The sequence below is a fragment of the Athene noctua genome, chromosome 6, assembly GCF_965140245.1.
Source record: "Athene noctua chromosome 6, bAthNoc1.hap1.1, whole genome shotgun sequence".
NCBI lineage: Eukaryota > Metazoa > Chordata > Aves > Strigiformes > Strigidae > Athene > Athene noctua.
In genome coordinates, this window is record NC_134042.1 from 34360712 (window position 1) to 34382738 (window position 22027).

At 36.5% G+C, this 22027-nt stretch overlaps 1 protein-coding gene across 7 annotated transcripts in view; it reads right to left on the reverse strand.

Moving 5' to 3' along the window:
- TTC7B (tetratricopeptide repeat domain 7B) overlaps positions 1-22027 on the reverse strand; it is a 145598-nt gene that overhangs the window by 11953 nt on the left and 111618 nt on the right. For all 7 annotated transcript variants that reach the window (XM_074908539.1, XM_074908538.1, XM_074908535.1 and 4 more), the window contains one exon: positions 20116-20318. In XM_074908539.1, the coding sequence (XP_074764640.1) occupies positions 20116-20318 (203 nt within the window). The remainder of the gene's footprint in view (positions 1-20115; positions 20319-22027) is intronic.

Consider the following 22027-nt stretch of genomic DNA (forward strand, 5'->3'; position numbering starts at 1 on the left):
TGTTAGTCACAGGGTCAGAAGTAGAGAAAATTGTTATTTCTGTTATTCAAGGCTTAGGACTAATATAAAAGTGCTTTCAATAAAAAAACTCCCAAATGCTCCAAAAATTATACAAGTGCAGAACAGGCTAGAGAAACAGAAAACCTCAGACCAAGATTCTTGAAACGAGGAGTCTCAAAGTCTGCCCACTGAGTCAATATTCAAGTATTCGAGCAAAAGCTGGATTTTTCACAAGAATAAAGGATACTGAGAATTCAGCGTTTTTATTCCATTAACTAAAGATTTGATTTCAGCTTAGTACTCCAGGTTCCCAGTTTTGAAAGCTTGTGCTCCATGCAAAATTATCATAATGAAATTAATGATGTTCTGTGCATCAGTCAACCACTGATAAAATTAAAGAATAAATAATCACAAATAGTAAGCAGTGACTTTATAAGAAGCTGTTTTTCATTACTGACAGTTTTTCTATAAAATTACAATGAACACAGTGGTGGTATGTGGCTTCTAGAAATAGTTATTAGAAAAAATGATCAAATGTTCTAATGAAGAAATCAATCTGAAGTCAGAGGAATAGTTTGTATATCAAAGAAAAATCAGAGTTGCAGATCCAGTACTAGGTTCTGTGGTTAAAATTCATAATTGATAGAACTGTCAGAGTTCAAATTGAGTACTTTGGAGATCTTTAGCTAGATAGTCACTATATTGAAAGCTAACACTTGTCGTCCGTACTTGTACACACTCAATACTACTTGTCTGAACTTCTGAGTCAATGAAAAAGGAATCAGAAGTGAATGATACTCTTCTGAAGTACCTTTTTTGCATTTATACATATGCATTTCTCTCAAATATTCTGACAAATGCTGTATTAAATATTCAGAGTCAGAACTGCAGTATAAGATAAAAGATGACCAGTCCTTTCATTACTAAAGTAAACCAGAAATTCAACGATTAAAGCACATATTTCATATTTTTATTCCTTTTGCCCTTAGCCAAAGAGACTTTTGCATATAGAGGTATGTACATACATATGTTATAATTATGGCTAACGTCACTGCTTCAGAAGTGTTATGACACCACAGCAGCACATACTACACTGGCACTGAAGTAATCTCTAAGAAGAAGAGGTTATTTTTAATATAGCATTAATAATTTTTTTTTTATAGCATCCCCAGGAAACAGAGCACTTCCTCCCCCCCAAAGCAGATGTGAACTGCCATCTCCTCAGGTTTAATGCACTACAGTGGGAAGAGCCATCTTCATGGCTGTTTGCAAAATCCTCCCAGCATGAGAGGGAACGCACCCCCTTTCTTCCCCCTGATTCTTAAATGAAAGGCAGAAGTTGTAGGTAGACTGGTCAGTCTGACAGGACAACTGCCGGCAGATCCATCTTTAAGGGAAGGCTATTTTCAGTGTGGAGGGAAGGCACACACCCTCCCATCTGTGCACCATCAGGTGGAGATCAGAAGAGTAAAACCTTAACCATTGCCTAAGAAAGGGCTTTTAGCACTTTCATAAATACAAAACAAAGTATTTCTTTATATACTGACTTATCTTTCACAAAACTGAGCAAAAAAAGCTTTGGACAATCAAAGAGAGAAACCCAAACAGCAGTGTTTTATAAAAAAAAATTTAAAATAATTTTTAAAAAACCTAAAAATAAAATTCATGTATCTCAACAAATCACCTTTTGCCAATACTGATCTGGAAACAAACAGGTAAATATAATTGAAGTATCACCTACCTCTTATAATTCAATTCCATATAAGCCGATCAGGTTTTCTCACAACTATCTTTTTGTGGATCACTGTTAATTTTTTATTTAGAACTTGTCAAAAATAAAGTATTTTCAGTTTAATTAACATCAGAAGAGCCCTCTGAGGTCATTCAATTTGCTCCCCTGTTGTTACAGACAACCTTAGCACTGGGTTTCTGTTTCACAGTGTTTGGCTCGGAATACTCTTCAAATCATCTTCCCAAATTTTCCCCTACCCAGTTTGTTTTAATTTGTTCCAGTGCCAGTGTATCCTAGCCTTATTTTGATTATGCATATTCTGTCATGTTTATAATGAGCATATATTATTATTAAAGTTTCCTACTCCTCCCAGGAAACACTTCAGAGACTTTCCAGTCTATAACTCGGTCACCTCAGTGCTCATTGTGTTTAAGGACAACCCTGATGAAAAGCAACAGGCCTGTTTTGTCATGAAGCCACTTTATTTGGGATTACAAGAGAATCCCAGGGCCAGCCGGGGAGGAAACCCCAAGTGAAACTTTAGTTCACAGTGAGGGTACACCTGCCCTGTTGGCCAGCCTCTGCTGGTTTTACTGGGCATGGCAGTCTCCATATTTTGGGGACACAAAGCAACCTGTGGAGCATGAACACCACCACCTTCCATCAGGGAAGAAGAAATCTGCAGGTTTACAAAATTAACATTGAGACTACACAGTTGACAAGATGATGACGTTGGTAACTGGGACAACATGATGTCTTGTGTTGGGCTTCACTAACTCTACAACAATGAAGACTTAGCTTTTGTGGAACAATGGAGATGTAGCTCAGATCAATTAGTACCTTGGCTCTTTGTCCTCCCCAGTCATTGCCATACTCAGTCTTGCTCTTTTATTTTATATTTGTGAAAGTCATCGTATTTCTTTTTCTGAAGGGTCTCCAATTCTCACTGACACCTGAACTGATGCCTTCCTCCTGCAACCACTCTTCCCAAGTAAAGGGAATATATTAACTATCCTACAACTTTTTGTTAACTTAGGTTTCACTAAATATTACTGGACTAATGATTTGTTATTTCACCCACTAGTTCTTCCAGAATTCTGGCCAACTCCTCCATAATCTTCCACCAGCAAGTACTTGCCACCATTTCTGTACTTGAATTTCATTTCCATTGCTAATTTAACCTTTGGTATCCATGATGAGTATCACATTCCTGTTACAGATTAAGGCAAAACACAAGTTTAATGCAGTTAAGGACTTTTTATAAATGGTTATCCATCACTGCACTGATTGACACAGCATGTTAAATCATATGCCATGGTTGGTTTATGGCTCTTGAAATCCATTTTCCAAACTGCATAATAAATTAGTGCACAAGGTTGGAATCTGCATAGACAGGGTAATTCAAAATCCTGTTTCTTTCTCAGTCCTTTCCTTTGGCTTACTATTGTCAGCTGACAGGCAGCTGAAATAGATTTGAATCCTGCTTCCCAGAGTGTCAGAATCTTGTCCATTTGAGTCACTTTTCTAGTTCACTGGAGCACAGTTGGCAGGAATAACACAAGAATGGCAGAAAAGGCACTCCCACACAAAGCTAGGATTTGATCAGAATAAGCAAAGTGGGAAGTTAATGCTCACTGAGTGAAGAGATGAAATGCAGAGTGGCAGCTTCCACTTTCAAGGATAAGAGCTACAGCAACAGCGTGGGTGTGGTGAGGAAGGCGGGAATTCTGGAACTTAAGGCAGCCACTGAGTGTGGGGTAAGACACAAACATTTCCTACCAGCTACTGTATTAAACATCCACAGATTTTATCTTCAGCAAAAATACACAGCTACAAACGTTACATTAAATCACATGTAATGTACATGGCAGAAAGACTACACCTAGTAATAAAACTTCCTCCATTTTTAGGAAGCTTAGGGTTTGATTCTGCAGCAAATGAAATGACTTTGGATGCCCAGGCCAAAGCTACATCATTTGTTTTCAACAGAGATCACCAGCTGCTCACACTATCATATCACAATTTTAAAGGATATTAAGTCTGACGTATCAATTACTTTAATAAATCTGACAGTATTTCATACTGGTTTAGACTTTGTATCAAGAAGAGTTATTTCTGGCAACAGTAACCTACCATCTTCTGGCTGGGCACTCAATCTACATGACAAAGCGTCATCACAGATGATACTTGTGTCATAGCATTTCAGAGGCCTCTGGTACGTCTTTGGGTCTGTGACCCTCATAATACCATCTGTTCCGATGCCATTGTGGCTATCACTTTTTCAAAAGGTCTTAAATTAAAAACCAGACAGAACCTCAAATAAGCTGTTATCAGCGGTCAGGACAAACTGTAAAAAAGACCATGAAAATTGGAAATTGAAATGGCTTTGCAGCTGATAGACATTCACTTGCTCGTCTTTTGAACATCTGTAACCACTTGAGAACATCTGCTTTATTACTTGCCTCCATTTAGAAAATAAAAGGTTTTGTTTTTAAATGAGAGAATATACTTTTAAAACTATGTCTTGATTTTAAATGTTATTTTAAGGTAGCATAAACCACTTAACAACAGAGAAATTTTAATTCAGAAACCAAGGCAAAAGCAGTCCTTTCTCTTAGTAGGTCAGATCACCTCTCATAGAAGGCAAGTGTTTTTCCAAAGTGATACCGAACACAAACTTTGTCCATGTAGATTTAGAGTTCTGAAACAATTTTGACACTGTGTATTGTACAGAAGAAATTTTAGATCTTCATGATTTTTTTTAAAAAAAAATTTATTACCACAACCCTTTACCGATAAGGTCTTTATAACACTCACAATTCACTATTTTGTCTAAATATATATCAAGTTATACAGCTAACTAACTTAATGGAGCAGAATACATTATGTTATATCCTGGAAAAATATTTAAAAGTCAACTTTTAACAGCTATCTCCACAAGCACTGACATAATGAAGCCTGGTTTGGTTTTCTAATGACTGTGTCTTATATAGAATTTAAAAACACTCGCTCTCATGTGTACTTGCTGATATCTAATAAAAATTTGAAATCATTAAAACAGCCTTGGTAGCTCTTCTTCCTGCCTCTATTTTTGTAATACTTGCACAAGCCTTTTTTTTGTTTGTTTGTTTGTCATTCCCTCCTCTATTCAGATGAAGCTGACTAAAGAATTTAAGTTATGAAGGCAAAGCTGATGAACACACACAAACAATAATGATTTAGTAAGCCTGATTTCCTAAGGATATCAGTCTTAGACAGCAAGTTCAACGTGTGTGATATAAACAGTGTATCAGTATTGGCTGAAGGAGACTGAACACACTGAACTGCAACAAATCATTCTACCAGCATCACTGATTAAAAAGTCTAATCAATGACTTACAACACAGGAAAAAAATGGAACTAAAATGTTCATTTCAGATACATCCATAAAAGAAACATTAATAACTTCACTTATGAAGTTTAGTTCCTGGGATAAGAGAGAAGCATTTAAAAACCCTGGGACTTTTCATCAAAGTATTTAGAAAAAAAATTTTGAAAGAATCAAATGTCTGCATCCTAATGGGCCTACTAAACCATGCTATATTGCTCAAGTGTTTTGGGTAGTGCCTTTCCTCACAGTGCTTAGCTTTTATCGGTTTTTGTATTTCTGCCAGGAAAGTGCTTTGCTAATGAATTGCTTCGCTTGGTTCATCTGAGCAGTACTAAAAGACCGAAGATTTCTTCCAGGTCAAATGCTTTATGTGAAGATACATGGCTCCCGAGTATGAGCACTCCACTCTAACATCTCTTTTGCTAATACTTCTTTTCCCTCCAGTTCTATGCCAGTTCTTAAGAAAGAAAAGCTGTTTCTAAAAGCAACTTTAAATTCAATGTAAGGGTTATTTCTTGAAAGGCAGCTTCCTTTTAGCACCACAACAGCTTCTATTATAATGCAGGATTTCTCAGATTTGTATGAAGAAGCCACACATATAAACTACATGCATGTTTCAGGTCAGAGATTAGCAGAAAGGAGCTGTAATGCATTGTTATGTACAGAGCTTTTTCTGTTTCCCAAGACTCCAAGTGCATCTTAGTACAAAACTACATTCAACCTCAACATCTGTTCAATAATAAATATTTACAACCATTCTGACTCTGCCCTCTCTTGTTTACCTCCCACTAATCAGAGTGGGAACACTGAGTTATGGTTTGCCATGCCTTACCAAACTTATCTTCTTCCCCAGAGGATGTTACCCCTCTTCAGGAAAAAGCTGGCTTGAAAAGTCTTACTCAAAACTGTATTTATTGCATATAAAGGTAATTACATAAGCACACAAACAGCTAACAGCAAAAGGAAATTTATGTCATTAGTTCTCCAAATCTGACTCATGCTACATATAAATAAATATGCAAGAGTTATATATGTGCTCAACAATTCATATTAGGGGCTATATCCTCCAACTTCCCCCAAGGACATAAACCAAGACAGTTCTTTTCTGTTCAAACCCAGGTAGGAGTATGATTTATAGGACAGGAGCATGCATCAAAGCAAAGACCAGAACAGAACATCTGAGAAAAACTAGCAACCCATTATGATGAAAGCAGCAATCTTTTTTCCTTCAGATTTCTATTTCCAGAGAGTTCCTATTTAGTGCTGGTTTAAAGTTAGCTTTTCTTGAATTTTGAACTTTCTACTGAGTAAGAACATGATAGGAAACAAAGATCTATGGAAGCAGTTTATCTTTATTACCTATAAAAGTCCATTATAATAAAACAGTGATAAGTTTAACTGAGCTCTCAAAACCCGATCAAAAAGGAATCACAAAGTACTAATGCTACAGATACTGCTAAGCCAGTCTGCTATCCAAACAGTCATCTCCTTCACTAACCATCTCAGCCACAATGACTTGGGAAATACTACATTTGTTGAGCAAATCCAAGACAACATTGAAAAAATCTTCCAGAAATGAAGATAGTTGGGGGAAAGAGAAATATATGTAAATGAACTGATTTATTATTTAAAAGTATTGAAAGTTCTGCAGTGAATTTGAGACAAGGGCCTCATTTTCCTTGGCTGAGCTGAAATAGCTATCAAGGAGCTGCCACATATCCCCTCACCTAAACTGCATGTGAAGGCAATAACTATCAAAAAGATAATTTTCACTGATAAACGATAGAGCTGTTTTAATCTTCTACATTTTAATAGGAGGTCCATCAGTGACAGTGCTAAATTTAAATATCATAAGGGAAAACCCTCCTTAAGTCTGTCAATCATATGCAAGTCCAAACCCACAAAAGGCACCCTGCAGGCTCCTGTCAGCAGGCAGCGGGAATAACGATGCTGCTGCTGCCCTAACAAGATTAACTGATACACTGGAGATCTCTGTAGGGAAAATTATTTTCTTCAGAGTGCAAAGGCATTGGAAAGCACAGGAATTAAATAAGACTCCCATGAATCTCATGCTCAGAATGAGAAATCAGGAGGCTTGTACTGTATTTAAAGCTAAGTAAGTCACAGCATCTACACCTCAGTTTCCCCATTTCTTGACTGAGAGTAAATAATACATATTTCAGGGCAAAACATATTTGAAACTTATGTTGACCACTCAAAGCAGTTATGAAAACAAATATGATAACTTTTTGAAATATCTAAACTCATGATTTAGAAAAAGAGTAAAAGATATTTTGGTCATTGTCTTACTGCCATACCAACTGTCTTAGTTGCCATACTAACTGCAGTGGCTGAACTTAAACAGTTACTTTTTATTCCTCTAAACTTGTTCAGATGCTTAAATATTCATGTGTAAAAATATAAGAGCTAAAACTAAAAATGCAGCTATATGTGCAAATATAAAATATTGAATTCAAGATTTAAATCAGCTATTGGTTCAATTATGTAAAAATTCATAGTGTGGAAGTAAAAAAAAAAAAAAGACTGTAACTAATGTTATTTTTTTCAAATGCAAAGAGTTGTTTGCAAAATCAGTGTTTTAAAAACCGTACAGAGTAATTTCATACATACACGATTAACTGTTGAAACTAAAAAGCTCTTATCTTTTTGTTCTCTATAAAGTCCATGGATATTAACATCAGAATTTAAAAGGTGCCGGTCAACACTGTACTGCTGACTGAAAAGGATGTAAGCCCAAAACAGCTTTCTGTTTCCAAGTTTAGCATTACTAAATCTCACTCATGATGTATTTTTCCACTCATAGGAATTTGATCAAGTAGTTTATAGTTTACCATGATAGAATTGGCATTAAAAGTGTTAACAACTCTAAATCTGCTTTCACTATGTTTCATGTGGAGTGAACTTGGATTAAACACACAGTAGCTATGCTTCCTTGCAGATGGCAGGGTACTGGAAAGAGCCTAGGTTTAGAAACATTGATGCTTCTGCTTTACACACAGGTAACTGGCTGAAGCACATAAACTCTACAACAGAGCCTCTGATACAGGTTCACCCAGTACGCAGGTTAAACATGGTCTGCTTACTACGGCTTCAGTGATCCTGCAGGGTTGATCAGACTTTTCAATCACTACCCAATTAAGTTAACACAAATTGAAACTCAGAGCACTGTATCACAGAGCCAAATGGACACCATCAATACCAGTTTACCAAGACACTGGCTTGTAACTTTAATGTTGATGTTAATATTACATCATGTTATAGCAACAGCATAAAAAGATCCTTTATTCTCAGCAGAAAAGCAATTAAAAAGGCATCCAGACCTTCAAAGTAAAAGTAAAGGAATTTTCTTTTCCAAACTAATGTAAAACCTAAACCAGAGATTCAGATAATCAAGTTGTGAGAACTGGATTTATCTCTGTCCTAGAAAAGGACAAAAACGAAAAATAAAATAAATCAGTGATTAGATACCAAATTAATAGTATAAGCATTTTTATTACCAAAAAGTAGTATACTATTTGTATTTCAGAAAGAAAAGCATTGTTTCAGTTTTCTTAAATTACATGCAAGGCCTTAGAACAAATGTTGAAAAAGGAATGGTTAGAGCCACTAAGCTAGCCTGTACAGTATTTGATTAGATAGATTAATTCCAGAGGAAAAAAACCAAACAACCAACCCCCCCCCCCAACCCACTTGTAGAACTAATTTGTCTCAATTTCAGCAAAGTTTCAATATAGCTGGACACAGGAAAACAAATCAAACTAGAGAAGGCATAGATCAGCACAAGAATATAAAAATTAGCTAAGAACTACTTTCCACTGGTGATAAATAGACATCAAGGTCGAGTCTAAGTCCATAACTTAGTTTAAATCATTGCCTTAGCACATCAGTATCAAGAGTGATGATGAAATGTGATTGCAATGAAACTATAGTACAGAAGCAGGTCATCCAAAGGCTTTTAGTAAAGAGCTCCTGCAGTCCCCAGCTTTGGCCACAATGGTTTTACTTACAGACTATTCCCATCTACTATTCCCTAACTCCAGTTACAGTAGACAGCAGTCAGTTTTATTCAGAGTAAACATTGCCCTTCTTCAGTGAGATGCAGTATGCAAGGCAGCCAAACAGCATGTCTCCTCTCCCCTACTGAGAAATCAAGAGATGGCAGCTTTCTGAAGAGCAGTTGCTGCACATAACTCTCTTCATACCATTTGTTGCTACTTGTTGACAAAATATACTCTAATATGAAGAATAATGGAAAAATAACCATCAAACCTTAGAAAGAAACATAGATCTCAGAGTTGGACAAAACACAGTTCAGATCTTCCAGTGAGTTAAAGCTCACTGAAATAATTGCTTTCTCTGATCATCTAGATTAAATTAATATCTGACATAAAAAATAGCCTGGCATTAACCTAAAAGGCTAATTCTTTAACTCCATCTAAAACCAGTTAGCTACCAGTAAACACAGTCTATGTTTAAAGAAAATTAATCTTGGAGAAATTACATTACCATAGAAATTATAGTACCGTTGGTTGAATCTTTCCAAAATGCGAGGTTCAATTCATCTTTAAACTGTAGACTCATGAGCACAGGAAAGACTGCTAGGTACAATACTGGCAAGCAGGGAAGTAAAGCTTCAGTAAATGGAAAAGAGGTCTTCAAATAAAATTTAAAATGAGATGAGTTGGAGAGATAGAGACACATAAAAAGACTGTTCCAGACTGGGGATTTGCAGAAAAAACTGTACCAGAGTAGACAACTTATCTGGGGAATGCAGCTGTTTGACATAACCCTGACAAAAGCAAGCATTAAAATCATTTCCCGAGGGACAGTTGCTTCCAGATCTCTACTTTTGCATTAAGGTAGGCCACTTGCTGCTTGATGAGGATAAGATAAAGCACAGTTTTTACGAACAAGTTGTTTACAGTGCCTAGTCAGAAAAAAAGCAATCATAATTGCTTAGGTAACTCCTGGTCCTCTCAAGAGCAGTCTGTTGTCTCAGGAAACGGCTTATGCTAAAGCAAGTGAAGCCTCCCTGTTATAGATGTAAAGCAAAAGGCAAGAGGTAATTTCATCAGCACACCAGAAATGCACCTGAGAACTGCAAGAGATTTATAGCAAACTACATGTGCTGATAACTCCTGCACAATTTTATAATAATACGTTATTGTAAGAGAGACTGCTAAAGAGCTACGTCTCAGACTCTTGACTATAATGCTACAAGTTTCTGACGCACATTTACTAACAACCACAACTAAACCACATAGAATAGTTTGTCTCATTCAGACTGCTGTTGATGGTAGCATTTAGTTATAGTTCACCAGTATGCAAAATTATGCAGCACAAGAAGAAAAAAACACACCAAAAAACCCAACAAATGTCATGTCTCAAATGTTTTCCTGTAGTTAATGAGTTCTTACCTACTGAATTCCACAACAGAACCTTTCTCGGGAACAGGAAAATAAAATTCATTCATTTAAAGTTGAGCATGGCTGCTCTCTCCAGCCTTTTTCACATTCTTTATATTTACCCCAAAATAAATCCTTAAAAATATTTATTTATTTATTAATTATATGAAATTCAATTATAAATAATCAGATGCCAGATGTTGCCTACAAGCAAAAGCCCTTAGAGACTACAGGAAAGACAACCATGCATACCAGGTGTCACATAGCTTTGAGTTCTCAGCTCCAGCTATAAAGTAATACTTCAATAAATTCAGTGAGCACAAATGCCCAGGGAAGCAAAATAATCACAATTAGCCCAGTGCATACTTCAGCAGAATGACCCAATTTTAAAAGTGTTTTGCAAAGCAATTCTCATATTGAAAGGCTATTACACAGAGCAAAATAAAAATTGTATTTCTGAGATCCATGAATAAAAGCACCAACAATTATCCATGAAAAGGGATGTAAGAGACTACAGAGGATAGTAGAGAATACCACACATTTTCAATTTCTTCCAGGCCTTCTCTTGTTTCTACTTTATTCTTTTTAAAACAAGGAGAACTCAAATATCAAGAGCAACTATTAGCATTTTACTGACACGAGGCCTCCTGGCAATATCCTGAATTACTGGGACTAAGACTATTGACATTTTCATTCTGTTGCATTAGTTTTGCTTGTTAGCCTTTTTCCACTAGTAAAAATCTATGTTTTTTCCCTCCATCCTCTTTTAGGTGCCCAGTTACCAAGCAAAAGGCATGGAGGAAAAGGTAAAGATTACTCCGAATATTAACAAAAGTGACAATGACTTTAATGTAGTCAGGCCTTTAGAGGGTAAAATACATAAGGAGATGTACGGACTCTGGAGAGACTTCTAATAGGAATTATCCTTTCTAACACCTACAAAAAAACCCCTGAAAAAGTCAATTTTTCATTATACAGTGATCAGATGCTTTTACTAGCATTTGTTTTGTCATTTGTACTTAGTACTATGAAACAAAGAGATACTCCCAATGTAAACAACCATAGAGAGTCATAAATATTTTGTGTTCTTTAAATAATATTAGACATATCTTTGTCTACAGAAGCCTCAATGCAGATCATTAAGGTATACTTGAACCTCCCATGAAAAAATGATCAAAAGAGACAGAAGCCCAGAAACTTAATTTGTGAAGATCCCAACTGAGGCTTTTCCAGTTGCATTGTTTTGTCACTGACACTTTCGTACGCACATTCCCCAACCATATTGCATAAACAGACCACTTAAGGAGCATGACTGGAGATATTTTGGAAACAACTGGCCACTCTTACAGTTGCATTGTGTCTGCATGCCAACCCAAAACCAACCCCCAAACAGCCAAATCAAGCTTATAAAAATATCAGACTGGCAACAAACAAAAACACCTCATTATTAACTAGCTATCAGAGAATGGGCCATTTTACGGAACTGTGGGGTACTGCAATGCCTGCAACGACCAGTTGATAACAACTAGGTTGCATGGCACCTAGGTGCCAAACTAGGTTTGGCAGCACCTCATTTTCACAGTGCAAAGACAATACGATGTATCCAAAATAATAAGGCAGGTTTGTAGCAGAGAATATATGTATACACACATATATGTGTTTATTATACATGCATGTATGTAAGACAGTGAATACAGCTGATAAAGATCTTTTGCACCTTCCTTCCATGATTGCTATGGGTAATGTACCATGGAAATGGGGGAAGAAAGAATAAAATCTGTGCTTTATAGATTTTACCACTGGTAAAAACAAGGAAAGTGTTGCTTAATAGGAAGACTGTACAAGATTTTGTCCACAAACAAGCATTCCCATCATGTCGTCCAACAGAAATCATTACCTGTATCTACAAAGCTTTTGCTTGCATTCCCAGAATCGCAGGATGACTGAGGTAGGAAGGGACCTCTGGAGATTGTATACATCCAAATTCAAACTGTAGTCACCTAGAGTGGGTGTGTCCTGTCAGATTTTTAGTATCTCCAAGGATGCAAGACTCTACAACCTCTCTGGGCAAGTGGGTGCATGTGTCTTACATATGTATTTGAAATACTGTTACCATTACACAAACAGTTTGTAATCATAATCTTGTTCCCCAGCTCTTTGACTGTCAACTACTTGAAACGGACAGTGTTGTGAGAGATGAGAAACCAGGCCCGCGAGAAACTAAAACAACCTGGGCAAGCAAAAGTTGAGGCTGATTGAAGAAATGCCTCAAACACTCGCAAGACAAAGCTGTGAGTCCCAGGGTGCATTCTGTGGAGGCCGAAGCTGATAACGCTGCCCGATGTAGCTGGGGGAGAGAGCCCTGTGGAGACAGGACAGCTCTCCTCTGGGGCACCTGGGCAAATTTCAAGGGCCATGTGTCCGGTGAATGAACTTTGCTTCATTATCCACGAAATGCATATTAAAGTTAACACCCCTCAAAGTGCTAACGAGGGCTGACATGATCATGCTAATTACATCATCCCATGAAACACTTTAACCCTCCCTGTACATGGGATACGTAGCTATGTGGGTCGACCTAGGGGACGGACTCAAGGAAAGTGGGTATAAATCAAAGGGGGAAGAAAGGGCGCTCTCTGCCCCTCTCCCTGCCCCCTGGCTGTCTGGAGAGAGCAGTGAAGCGAAGAAGACGAAGACGTATGCCAGCGAAAAAGACGGCCGCCTCCTGGAACCCTCGCCGGTGGGATCAGCGCAGGAACCCAGACCGGTGATCTGTATTCCCCCATTCCCTCTATCTCCTCCTTTTCCTTTTTCCATTAAGAAATGCAAGGCATATTATATTGCTCGCCACAGCTTGCTATATACTTAGCCAATTATCGTGCGTTCAATTAGTACACTGTGGGTAATTAATGAATGCTTGAACTTGGTGACTTGTTGTCCGCTCCAATTGGGGGTTTGTGAATCTGAGTCCCTTCTCCCCCTCGTCTGAGCAGGACGTGACAAGCGTAGGGCAGCGAGTCCCTCCTAAGATGCTTTGTTATGATACCCAGCAAACCCAAAGCTGTAACCCAGACTGGGCCATTGTGATCTTTGGATTTTGTTCCTTGAACTTGAAACGAGTCAGTATCTACTAAACTATGATATTTAATCTGTACTGGCTGTAGGTGAAATGAATTGATAATAGCTCAGTTTTGATATAGAACCCAGTTCAAAGACATGCTATAAAACATGAATCAAAGCTTGAGATGAACACTACTTGTGTTTTGAAAATGGAAAACAAAGATTCTTAAAACCTTCCAAGCAAAGAGAAGCAACTTCTCCTGCATACTGTAGACCGGCCTGCTGCAGCAGTGAATTATGATGAATTATCTGATGGGTAGAATTTTATCAGTTTCACACAATACAATAAAAACACTGGAATTATTCGTGACCTGCCAAATAAAGAGGAGTAACTCTACCCAAAGCATCCCTTCCTTCTGCCAGCATCTGCCACTAATTAGTTTTCCATTTTTTAAAATGGGAACAAATAGAAGTGATAAAATGGTTTCTGGCAAGCTGAACCTAAACTGATAAACTGGAAAAATCCACCACACAGATTACAGGACAACAGATGAAAACAGAAAGTTAAAGATGAACACACCAAGCAAAAAACCCTATGTAAAAACAAATAAACTACAGCCCCCTCCCCCCCCCTTTTTCAATTCAGAAAGAAACTCTTTCAAACAGAAATCTCAGGAAAGTTAATTAAAAAAAAAAAGATCTAAAAACACTTAAGAAAAAGTTACAGAAAGCTGACAACCATTTCTACTAGATTCCCAACAAATACTACACCCCAATGGTTTATAATCTCCATTTTAGTCCCGTTCCATTCAGTGCAACAAAAGTGCATGCTGCAAAAAATCAAATTACTATTGCATCTTCAGATATTCACAAATTGTCTAAACCAAACAACTAATTTAAGACCAGTCGCAGTATTCCTCTTGTAATGGCCAGACAAGTTGAAACCTGCTGAAGAGTCCTTATAGAGCTCACTCTCAGATGGTGAAAAGCATCCGAGAGTGGAGGTATTTTCTTTTTGAATGATTTGCTACTGCTACTGCTGCTTTAAACTGTTTGAAGTAGATACAGGGTAATGTGAAAAGAAAGTCTTTTATGAAGCAGGACCTATGTTTAATTAGCCCCAAAACAACACTTTCAGAACAACAGTTCTCAGGTGATCAGCACAGATAGTCCTGCCTGAGTAAATGGGAGCTTCAAGTCATAAACAAAATTAATGCAGTAAATTCCTATAGTCATTTTCTATTTCCAAAAGAGCAACCGAATTCTAGTTTAAACTCAAGTTTTCAGTAATTATTGTAAAATACTGAAAAAACGATCTCCTTTAAAAGAGTACGGGAAAACTCAGATAAAATATCCAGGAATTAAGAAATTCTACTCCTACAGTGGTAAACTTTAAGATATCAATCAGTATGAAATGGTTAACTGCTGTACTTGAACTAATAACATTAAAATAAAAAAGGAAATAACTTTGAAACAAACAGGAAAAAAACAAACTTTCTTGATTATTCACCTTGATTCACACTGTGTTTTATTTCAAAAGCTAATGACTACACAAGTTGGTATTATATGCTTTTTATTGCACTAAGCACCAATGGTTTTCTGTTGTAAGGCTAAAATGGGAAATAATATTTTCAATGCAGAAAAGAATATAGCCTGTGAGTGCCACATGGCAGGTGAAAAATTTAAAATGTATTCAAATTGTTCTTGAGTCACTTGGACTCAACGAGCGTGTTCCAGGTTAAAATGGAAGTAGAACTGCCATTGTTTTCTCAGAGTGCAAGGTGTGACTACTTGAAATATTTAGATCCACAGTGGTCAGATCACAGTAAAATGCCTTCTGTAAGGAGCAGTGAGTTTTTAGCTGAACATATGTTTTGCTTTCTCTACTTTCAATGAAGCAACCTCGAAGTTTCTGAAGGGCAAATCCACAATATTTTACTAACAAATCTAACAAAGCCAATTACCATTATTTCTCCATTCTTCTTCAACCACTGTGTGCATAAGGATGCACTTAGAGAGCAAGTCCAACGAGCACTGTGATTGGCATTAGCATTTAGCTCTACGGTAACCAGTTACAACACAAACCACCCACAAGAACCAGCATAATGTGTTCAGGATAAGCCCACGTGGTCTAAACCAACAATTTTTACAGTATAGCAGCCTGGCAATGAAAATCAAATTAGTTATAATGCATGTTCCCCAGATGAGGTCCTGGTTATGAACGGAAGAATACTAGAGAATACTGTCTCAGTGAAAGAAAAGAGTTTAGGTGACTGTGTTTAGTCTTTCTCTTCTTTAACTTCCCTGACCCCTTCAAAAAGGGTCAACTCACATTTCTAGTCTTCTCTGCTTTTCCTTTCTTTGAGTCAGCTCAACATCCTTGACAGGCTCATAAGCATACACTACCCATATGTACTGCCAGGCTTCTTTCTCACAAAGTGTCTTTGGGTTGAAAAAAAAATGTAAGAAGCTAATGTAGTTAGAAATAAATAACAACATATTTATAACTGAGAGGTAAAGCACACATAGTTAATCTAATAATAGTTAATCTAAGCCTTAACAGATCTTAGTTCTGCATAATAATAGGAAACTTCAATAGATATCTAATAGTGTAGAGTGGGGAATGTAATTCTTTAAGATAATGCTTTTTGAAAACTAATTTCTACGTGAGTAATTTTGGGTAAGTAATTTCTCCCTTTCTGTAAATCTTCTACTCTTAGAAGCAAAGCTATTAATAGGATTAACTGGCAAGTCCTATGATTAATTACTTAATATTAAAAAAATACTAGAGTCTTCTAGGATTGTAATGGTATAGAAATGCTGGAAAAACTATTTCATGTTAAAGCTACATTTAGCTAAGAAATCTTCAGCCCCAGAAAGAATATACCGATTTGTTTCCTGGACAATGGTTTGAAATATTCATTGCCATTTCAGGCATTACTGAATGGTGGCCTGTTTCAGGACTTTTCAGACATCAGCAGTAAGGGCCACTTTTCACAACAGTACCCTGACCGCAGGAGATAAAAGACTGTTTATTCTTTTTTCACAGGGGAGGAAAACAATGACAAAAGCAGGAAGGCAGCAGTAATGCAGAAATCTGGAGGTGATGATAAAGGGTAGGGAGAATGGATAAAGTTGTTCAAATAAATCCATTCTGGCCAAAATCAGGCAGGTGACAAGCAAGTATATAGGACATTCAATTGAAGTGCAAATCATCAGTTTTTGATTTAGTAATTAAATTCTAAATTTCACTGGGTGTGATAAAAAGCTATTTGAAATACAGAACACAAACTGAAGTATTTCAAACCTTCAGAACACAACTTCGTGTTGTTTTCCCTGAGTGCACTATACAACCCTTAAAAACAAGAAAGTACACTGCATTTGTTCAAAAGCATTGCTGCTGCACTCTCTGAAGTACACCTAATGGATACTGACATGTTACTGCTTCACTCTTGACATCCTATGAGCAGTCAGAGCTAGTCAAATAGCAAGCTGGTATAACCCCTGGCTTGGAGAAAATTTCAGTTAGTGACAAACAGTAAAAAACAGCACCTGAGAAGAAGGCAAACTTAAAATGAGAATTGCTTAACAGAACACAGCAGATGAATGCATGGATTTAAACATTAACTGTATGAGGAATAATTTAGTTGCAAACAACTAAAGAGACTTCTCACAGCATTTTTCTTTGAAAGAACTAGTTTTGTGGTTCAGCTGATTTAATTAATAAAACCCCCAACATTTTAGAAGGGACTGGAATAGCAGTGAGCACGCACACAAACACACTGCCCCCTGCAGCCAGGTCTCTGTTAGAATCTCTCACATCTTAGGTAATGTAACAGTATAACCCCATCAGTTTCATTTCCCAAGAAGTTTAATTAAGCAGAATACAGCTAAACAAATCGTCATTTATTCGTGGACCAACCCCCCACCATTTGCTGTCACGTAGTTTTAGGCGTTCATTACTAAGGCAAATACAGCAAGAGTTAACCTCACCCTCCAAACACCCTCATTTATCAGTATCATTTAGTTGGTGAACAATCTCTTCCACCACTCTTAACTACTCCAATTTTCACACCATTGCCAAGTTCTCCTGGTATTCATTTTAGTAAATCTTTTAAACAGGAGCAAATCAGTGAAGACCTTAGAGACAGCAACATAATTAATAACTTGTTTCTCAGAAAACTGTAATTTTAGACATATACAGTCTTTTAACAGATCATACCAGACAGGAAAAGTCAACTGCATTCTATGTTAGACTTCAGGCAGAAACTTCAAAGCATAGGACATGCTGCAGCTCACAGGAGGAAGCACATCAGTTCTCAAGACACAAGACTAAACTTTCTAGTCTTTCTACACACACTTCTTCAGTAATTTAGATTAATAAGGTTCTTTCTTTGCAGAAACAACAGATCATATTCAGGGACAAGTATTTAAAGAGAGTTATGGACAAAAAGTTGTATGGAAAAACACTAAAGCTTTTAAGTTTAATTCTTCATTCTTTTTACCAGAAGATGGATTATAAAAGAAGAAATCTTGCCTATTCCAAACAAGCCATTCTTGTTCATACAAATATAAACTAGTATTTTATTTAGCTTTTCTTCTCTGGACAACTACAAACTACCTCAAATCAAAGATCCACATTTCTAAACCACTAGCATCAGGAAAGTTTCAGAACTGATTTCAGGTTCAACTATTTCAAGTAGCTTTATTTGGAGAGGCAGGGCTGGATATATATCCAGAAGTACATGCCAGAACTTCTACCATCTTTATTTCTTTTTTGCTGCATTTTATATACTTGCTATTTGCCCAAAACAAGAAATTCACTAAAGCTTATTTATATAAATCTAAGGTCTAACGTAACTGTTCTGTTGAAACAGTAGCACTTTATATTGCTTTCTAAGCACTGCTAGAAAGCCATATCAAATAATTTTAAAATACCAAATTAATCACAGAAAACAAGGCATTTTTTCACAGAACTTTGGTTCATAAACTGATTGTCAGCTTAGAATTGTGAATAAAAATATTACAAGTTAATGTTTCAGCTGTTGCTATAGAGGCTGGTACCTCCACAGTGCTGTTGCTATAGCTCCCCTGCCACCAAGATCATATCTCTTTATAATAAATAGGTAAATATACACAAAGTGTTGAGATGTACAGATATTCATCTATACACACAGGCAAGAGTAAACACTGCAAACTTCCTCATGAAAATACCTTTTGCAATAGTCACTAGATCAAGAAGGATACAGAATCTTGTACTTTTTCCGCACAAGGAACTACATAGACAAGTATTTTTATAGCATACATCTTTATTACTTGTATTTAAACAGTATAAATCTCTCAGCATCTACTCAAAACAACATCTTAGTAGAGAAAAGTTCTAAAGTAATAAAGAAAGCTTTTAAAAACAAAATTTTAAATTTTAAGAATGCTTGAAAGGGACTGGCCATTCCAATGAAATGAAGTTATCCTCCAGCTTACACTCAACTGAAAAGCTCATAAAAAGGGAATCTGGATTGGACTCAGTATTTTTCATCTCATGTGCCTCTTAAGGCAGCTAATTTCTCAGTCATTCTGAAGAGCATTGTGTGTTTACAGACTATTCAAAGGTGGATTCAGAGGAGGGGCAAAAAGATACCCAGAAAAAACATAAGCTTTCATTTTCACTGAGCTGCACTGCTTTAGGTCGACTGCCTGCTTCTTCAGAAAAAGGAACCTTTTGGCATTTGTCAGTAGGCTCAAATATCTTGAAATGCTGAAAAGGTGAAACAAAAAACTTTCCCTGTGCTGCCTTCCTATCTGATCTTTTGTCTCATATGTTCCCCTCCAGGGATGCACAAGAAATTTCTCTGAATAATTCATAAGCACCTAGGTAGAAAACAGCTTCTACTTCTGAACAAAAAGATGGGGTAAAAAGCTGATCGCAGCTGTTCTACTCTGCCCTATCTGGAATAAAAGAAGAAAGTGATTTTTCTAAGACAGTAAGCACAGAATATACACATGTACATATATACGAAGTATATAAACAAACATGCATTTATGCTGGGGAGGGCACCTTTGTACTTAAAGCTACACATTCCTTTGACAGCAAGACTGATTCTCTACCTTGCAAAAAACCAAGAAATCATATAGAATGAAGGTAATCAATCAATCAATCAACACACACAATTCATCTTTAGTTTGGAATTAGAAGAATGACTGCTCTTTCCTCTAGACTACAGTATCTAACTCTTCTCTTATTATGAGCCACCCTTACTGCCCAACAGCACTGAAAGTTAGGCAGATGCAAATGATTTACTTTTCTGCAGTCTCTGTTAGGACTGAAATAGTTTTATATGTCAGCAGATGCTTTTTATGTTCCAACACACACAGAAGAGAGCATAAAAAGGCAGAAAAGATTGTTTCCAAAGCTATTCTGCTAATAAGAAAACACATAAAGTTATGGGTTCCTTGCACAAAGTTAAGGCTTCACAATACAATATCATAAATTGAGACAAAAGTACTTGGAAAATGGACTTAAGACTTACCAGCCTCTGCATGCTTTTCACATGAGTAGGACTAATAGATAAGGCCTCTTCATACCAGCGTTTGGCTTCATCGATATTTCCACGAAGTTCAGCCACCTGACCTCTCATGTAGAGAACATAGTGTGACATCGGAAAGAGATTAGCTGCTTCTTGGGTACACGCTGTGGCCTCAGCAGGCTTCCCAATTCCTATGTAGACTTCAGCTGTGGAAGAAATATGAGGACCAATGAATGATTCTTGCTTCATCATATCATGACTAAATGTTGTCACATGTGCTGTATTTGTATATAGTTTCATTCTAAACAAAAGCTATTTTCCTCAAAAAATTTTGCAGTTTAAGAGAAATTATTACATAAATTATTTTAAACAAATTATTTTTTTACGAACGTTGCTTTTCTAAACGTAATAGGAGTTTGAACCTCTAAATGACTGTTTTAATCACCAGAAGACTCTTTATAATTTATTTTTAACTGGTCTTTTTAAAAAATTTTAGTTTTATTTTTAAGATGTGAGCATGCCAGTATTCCATACTATTTAAGAACAGAAAACCCAACAAAAAACAGCACACAGAAATCCTTACAGTAGGTAAAATGATACAACTAATTACGGGATTTTCAGGGAGCAGTAGCAATTGCTCCAGCTACCAACCACTAAATGGCAAGCCTGGTTCCAAGTTTCCTACTTCAGAGCATTTTAAAAGAAATATAATGTTATTTGATAGGAAAAGTTTCCTGGTTAAGTTAGCAGAACATGTGAAATGCTTTATCAGCATTCTGATCTGACAAGATTTGTTCATATTTCTAAGCATTTTATCCAAGATATCCTCCAGGAGCAAAGAATATTTAACTCTGTAGCTTAAAAAAAAAAAAAAAAAAAAAAAAGCAGATATATTTAATTTAACATAAAGCACTCCTGAAGAAAGCAGTTGAGTAGCCTGACATACACTTGTCTAAATCAGATTGACTATAGGGGAAAAAAAGGTTTGTTCAGTAAGTGATTAACAACTAACAACAGAGGAAGTATTTGCCTTCAATAGCTCTTATAACACTCTTGAACACTGCTATTTCACTATCCTGCTGGATTACCTTAATCTCTTACTGAAAGAGTGGGAGAAGAGATACTAAATGAAAGAAAAAAATATATTAAAGGTTCTCAGGTGCGTTATCTATTTCTTTTATGTTGGTATAGACCCTAGAAAAATTGAGCCTCAAAGTAATTGTATAACTGCATTCTACTGCATCACACTATACAACAGTCTTACAGATTAAATCAAAAAGCTCCATCAAAACAGCAAAGTGATCTATGGCTTTTCGAGACATGCTTCTCACTGTACAGTACAGGCCACTCATCTTGGTTTAAAGGCTGTCAGATCAGAATCTCATGCTACAGTAATGGATTTGGGATTATGCATAAAACTGAATGGGAGTGATGTTTGAGTGCCTTTAAAGGATCCTTCTGAGATAACTGCATTAGAATTAATAGTATCCCTAACTAGTGAATTTCAGTACATCAGAGTGTATAAACCTTAATTTACATTGATACAGTGATACCTGCTATGAATATTCATAATTATTTTCATCAAAATCAATTTATAACAATGACTAACAAAAAATGGACTTTCAATAGCCATTGGTGAGTAAGCACAACTTAAAGGTCCTACTAATTTTCTATTTTTTCAAACTGATTTTTGTAGGGTTGCTGAAGAAAATTATTTTCTTCCCCTAAGATCTGATCCTATTTATGGGAGAATGACTTTTTTTTTTTTTTTTTTTTTTTTTTTTTACGAGAATAGCATTATTTTGCTCCTCAGTTGACTCAGTCATTTCACAGAACACATTCTACCTAACATAAATAGTATGTCCATGTGGATGTATGGATTAATGCAGTTTATTTTTAGAAATTAATTAAATGC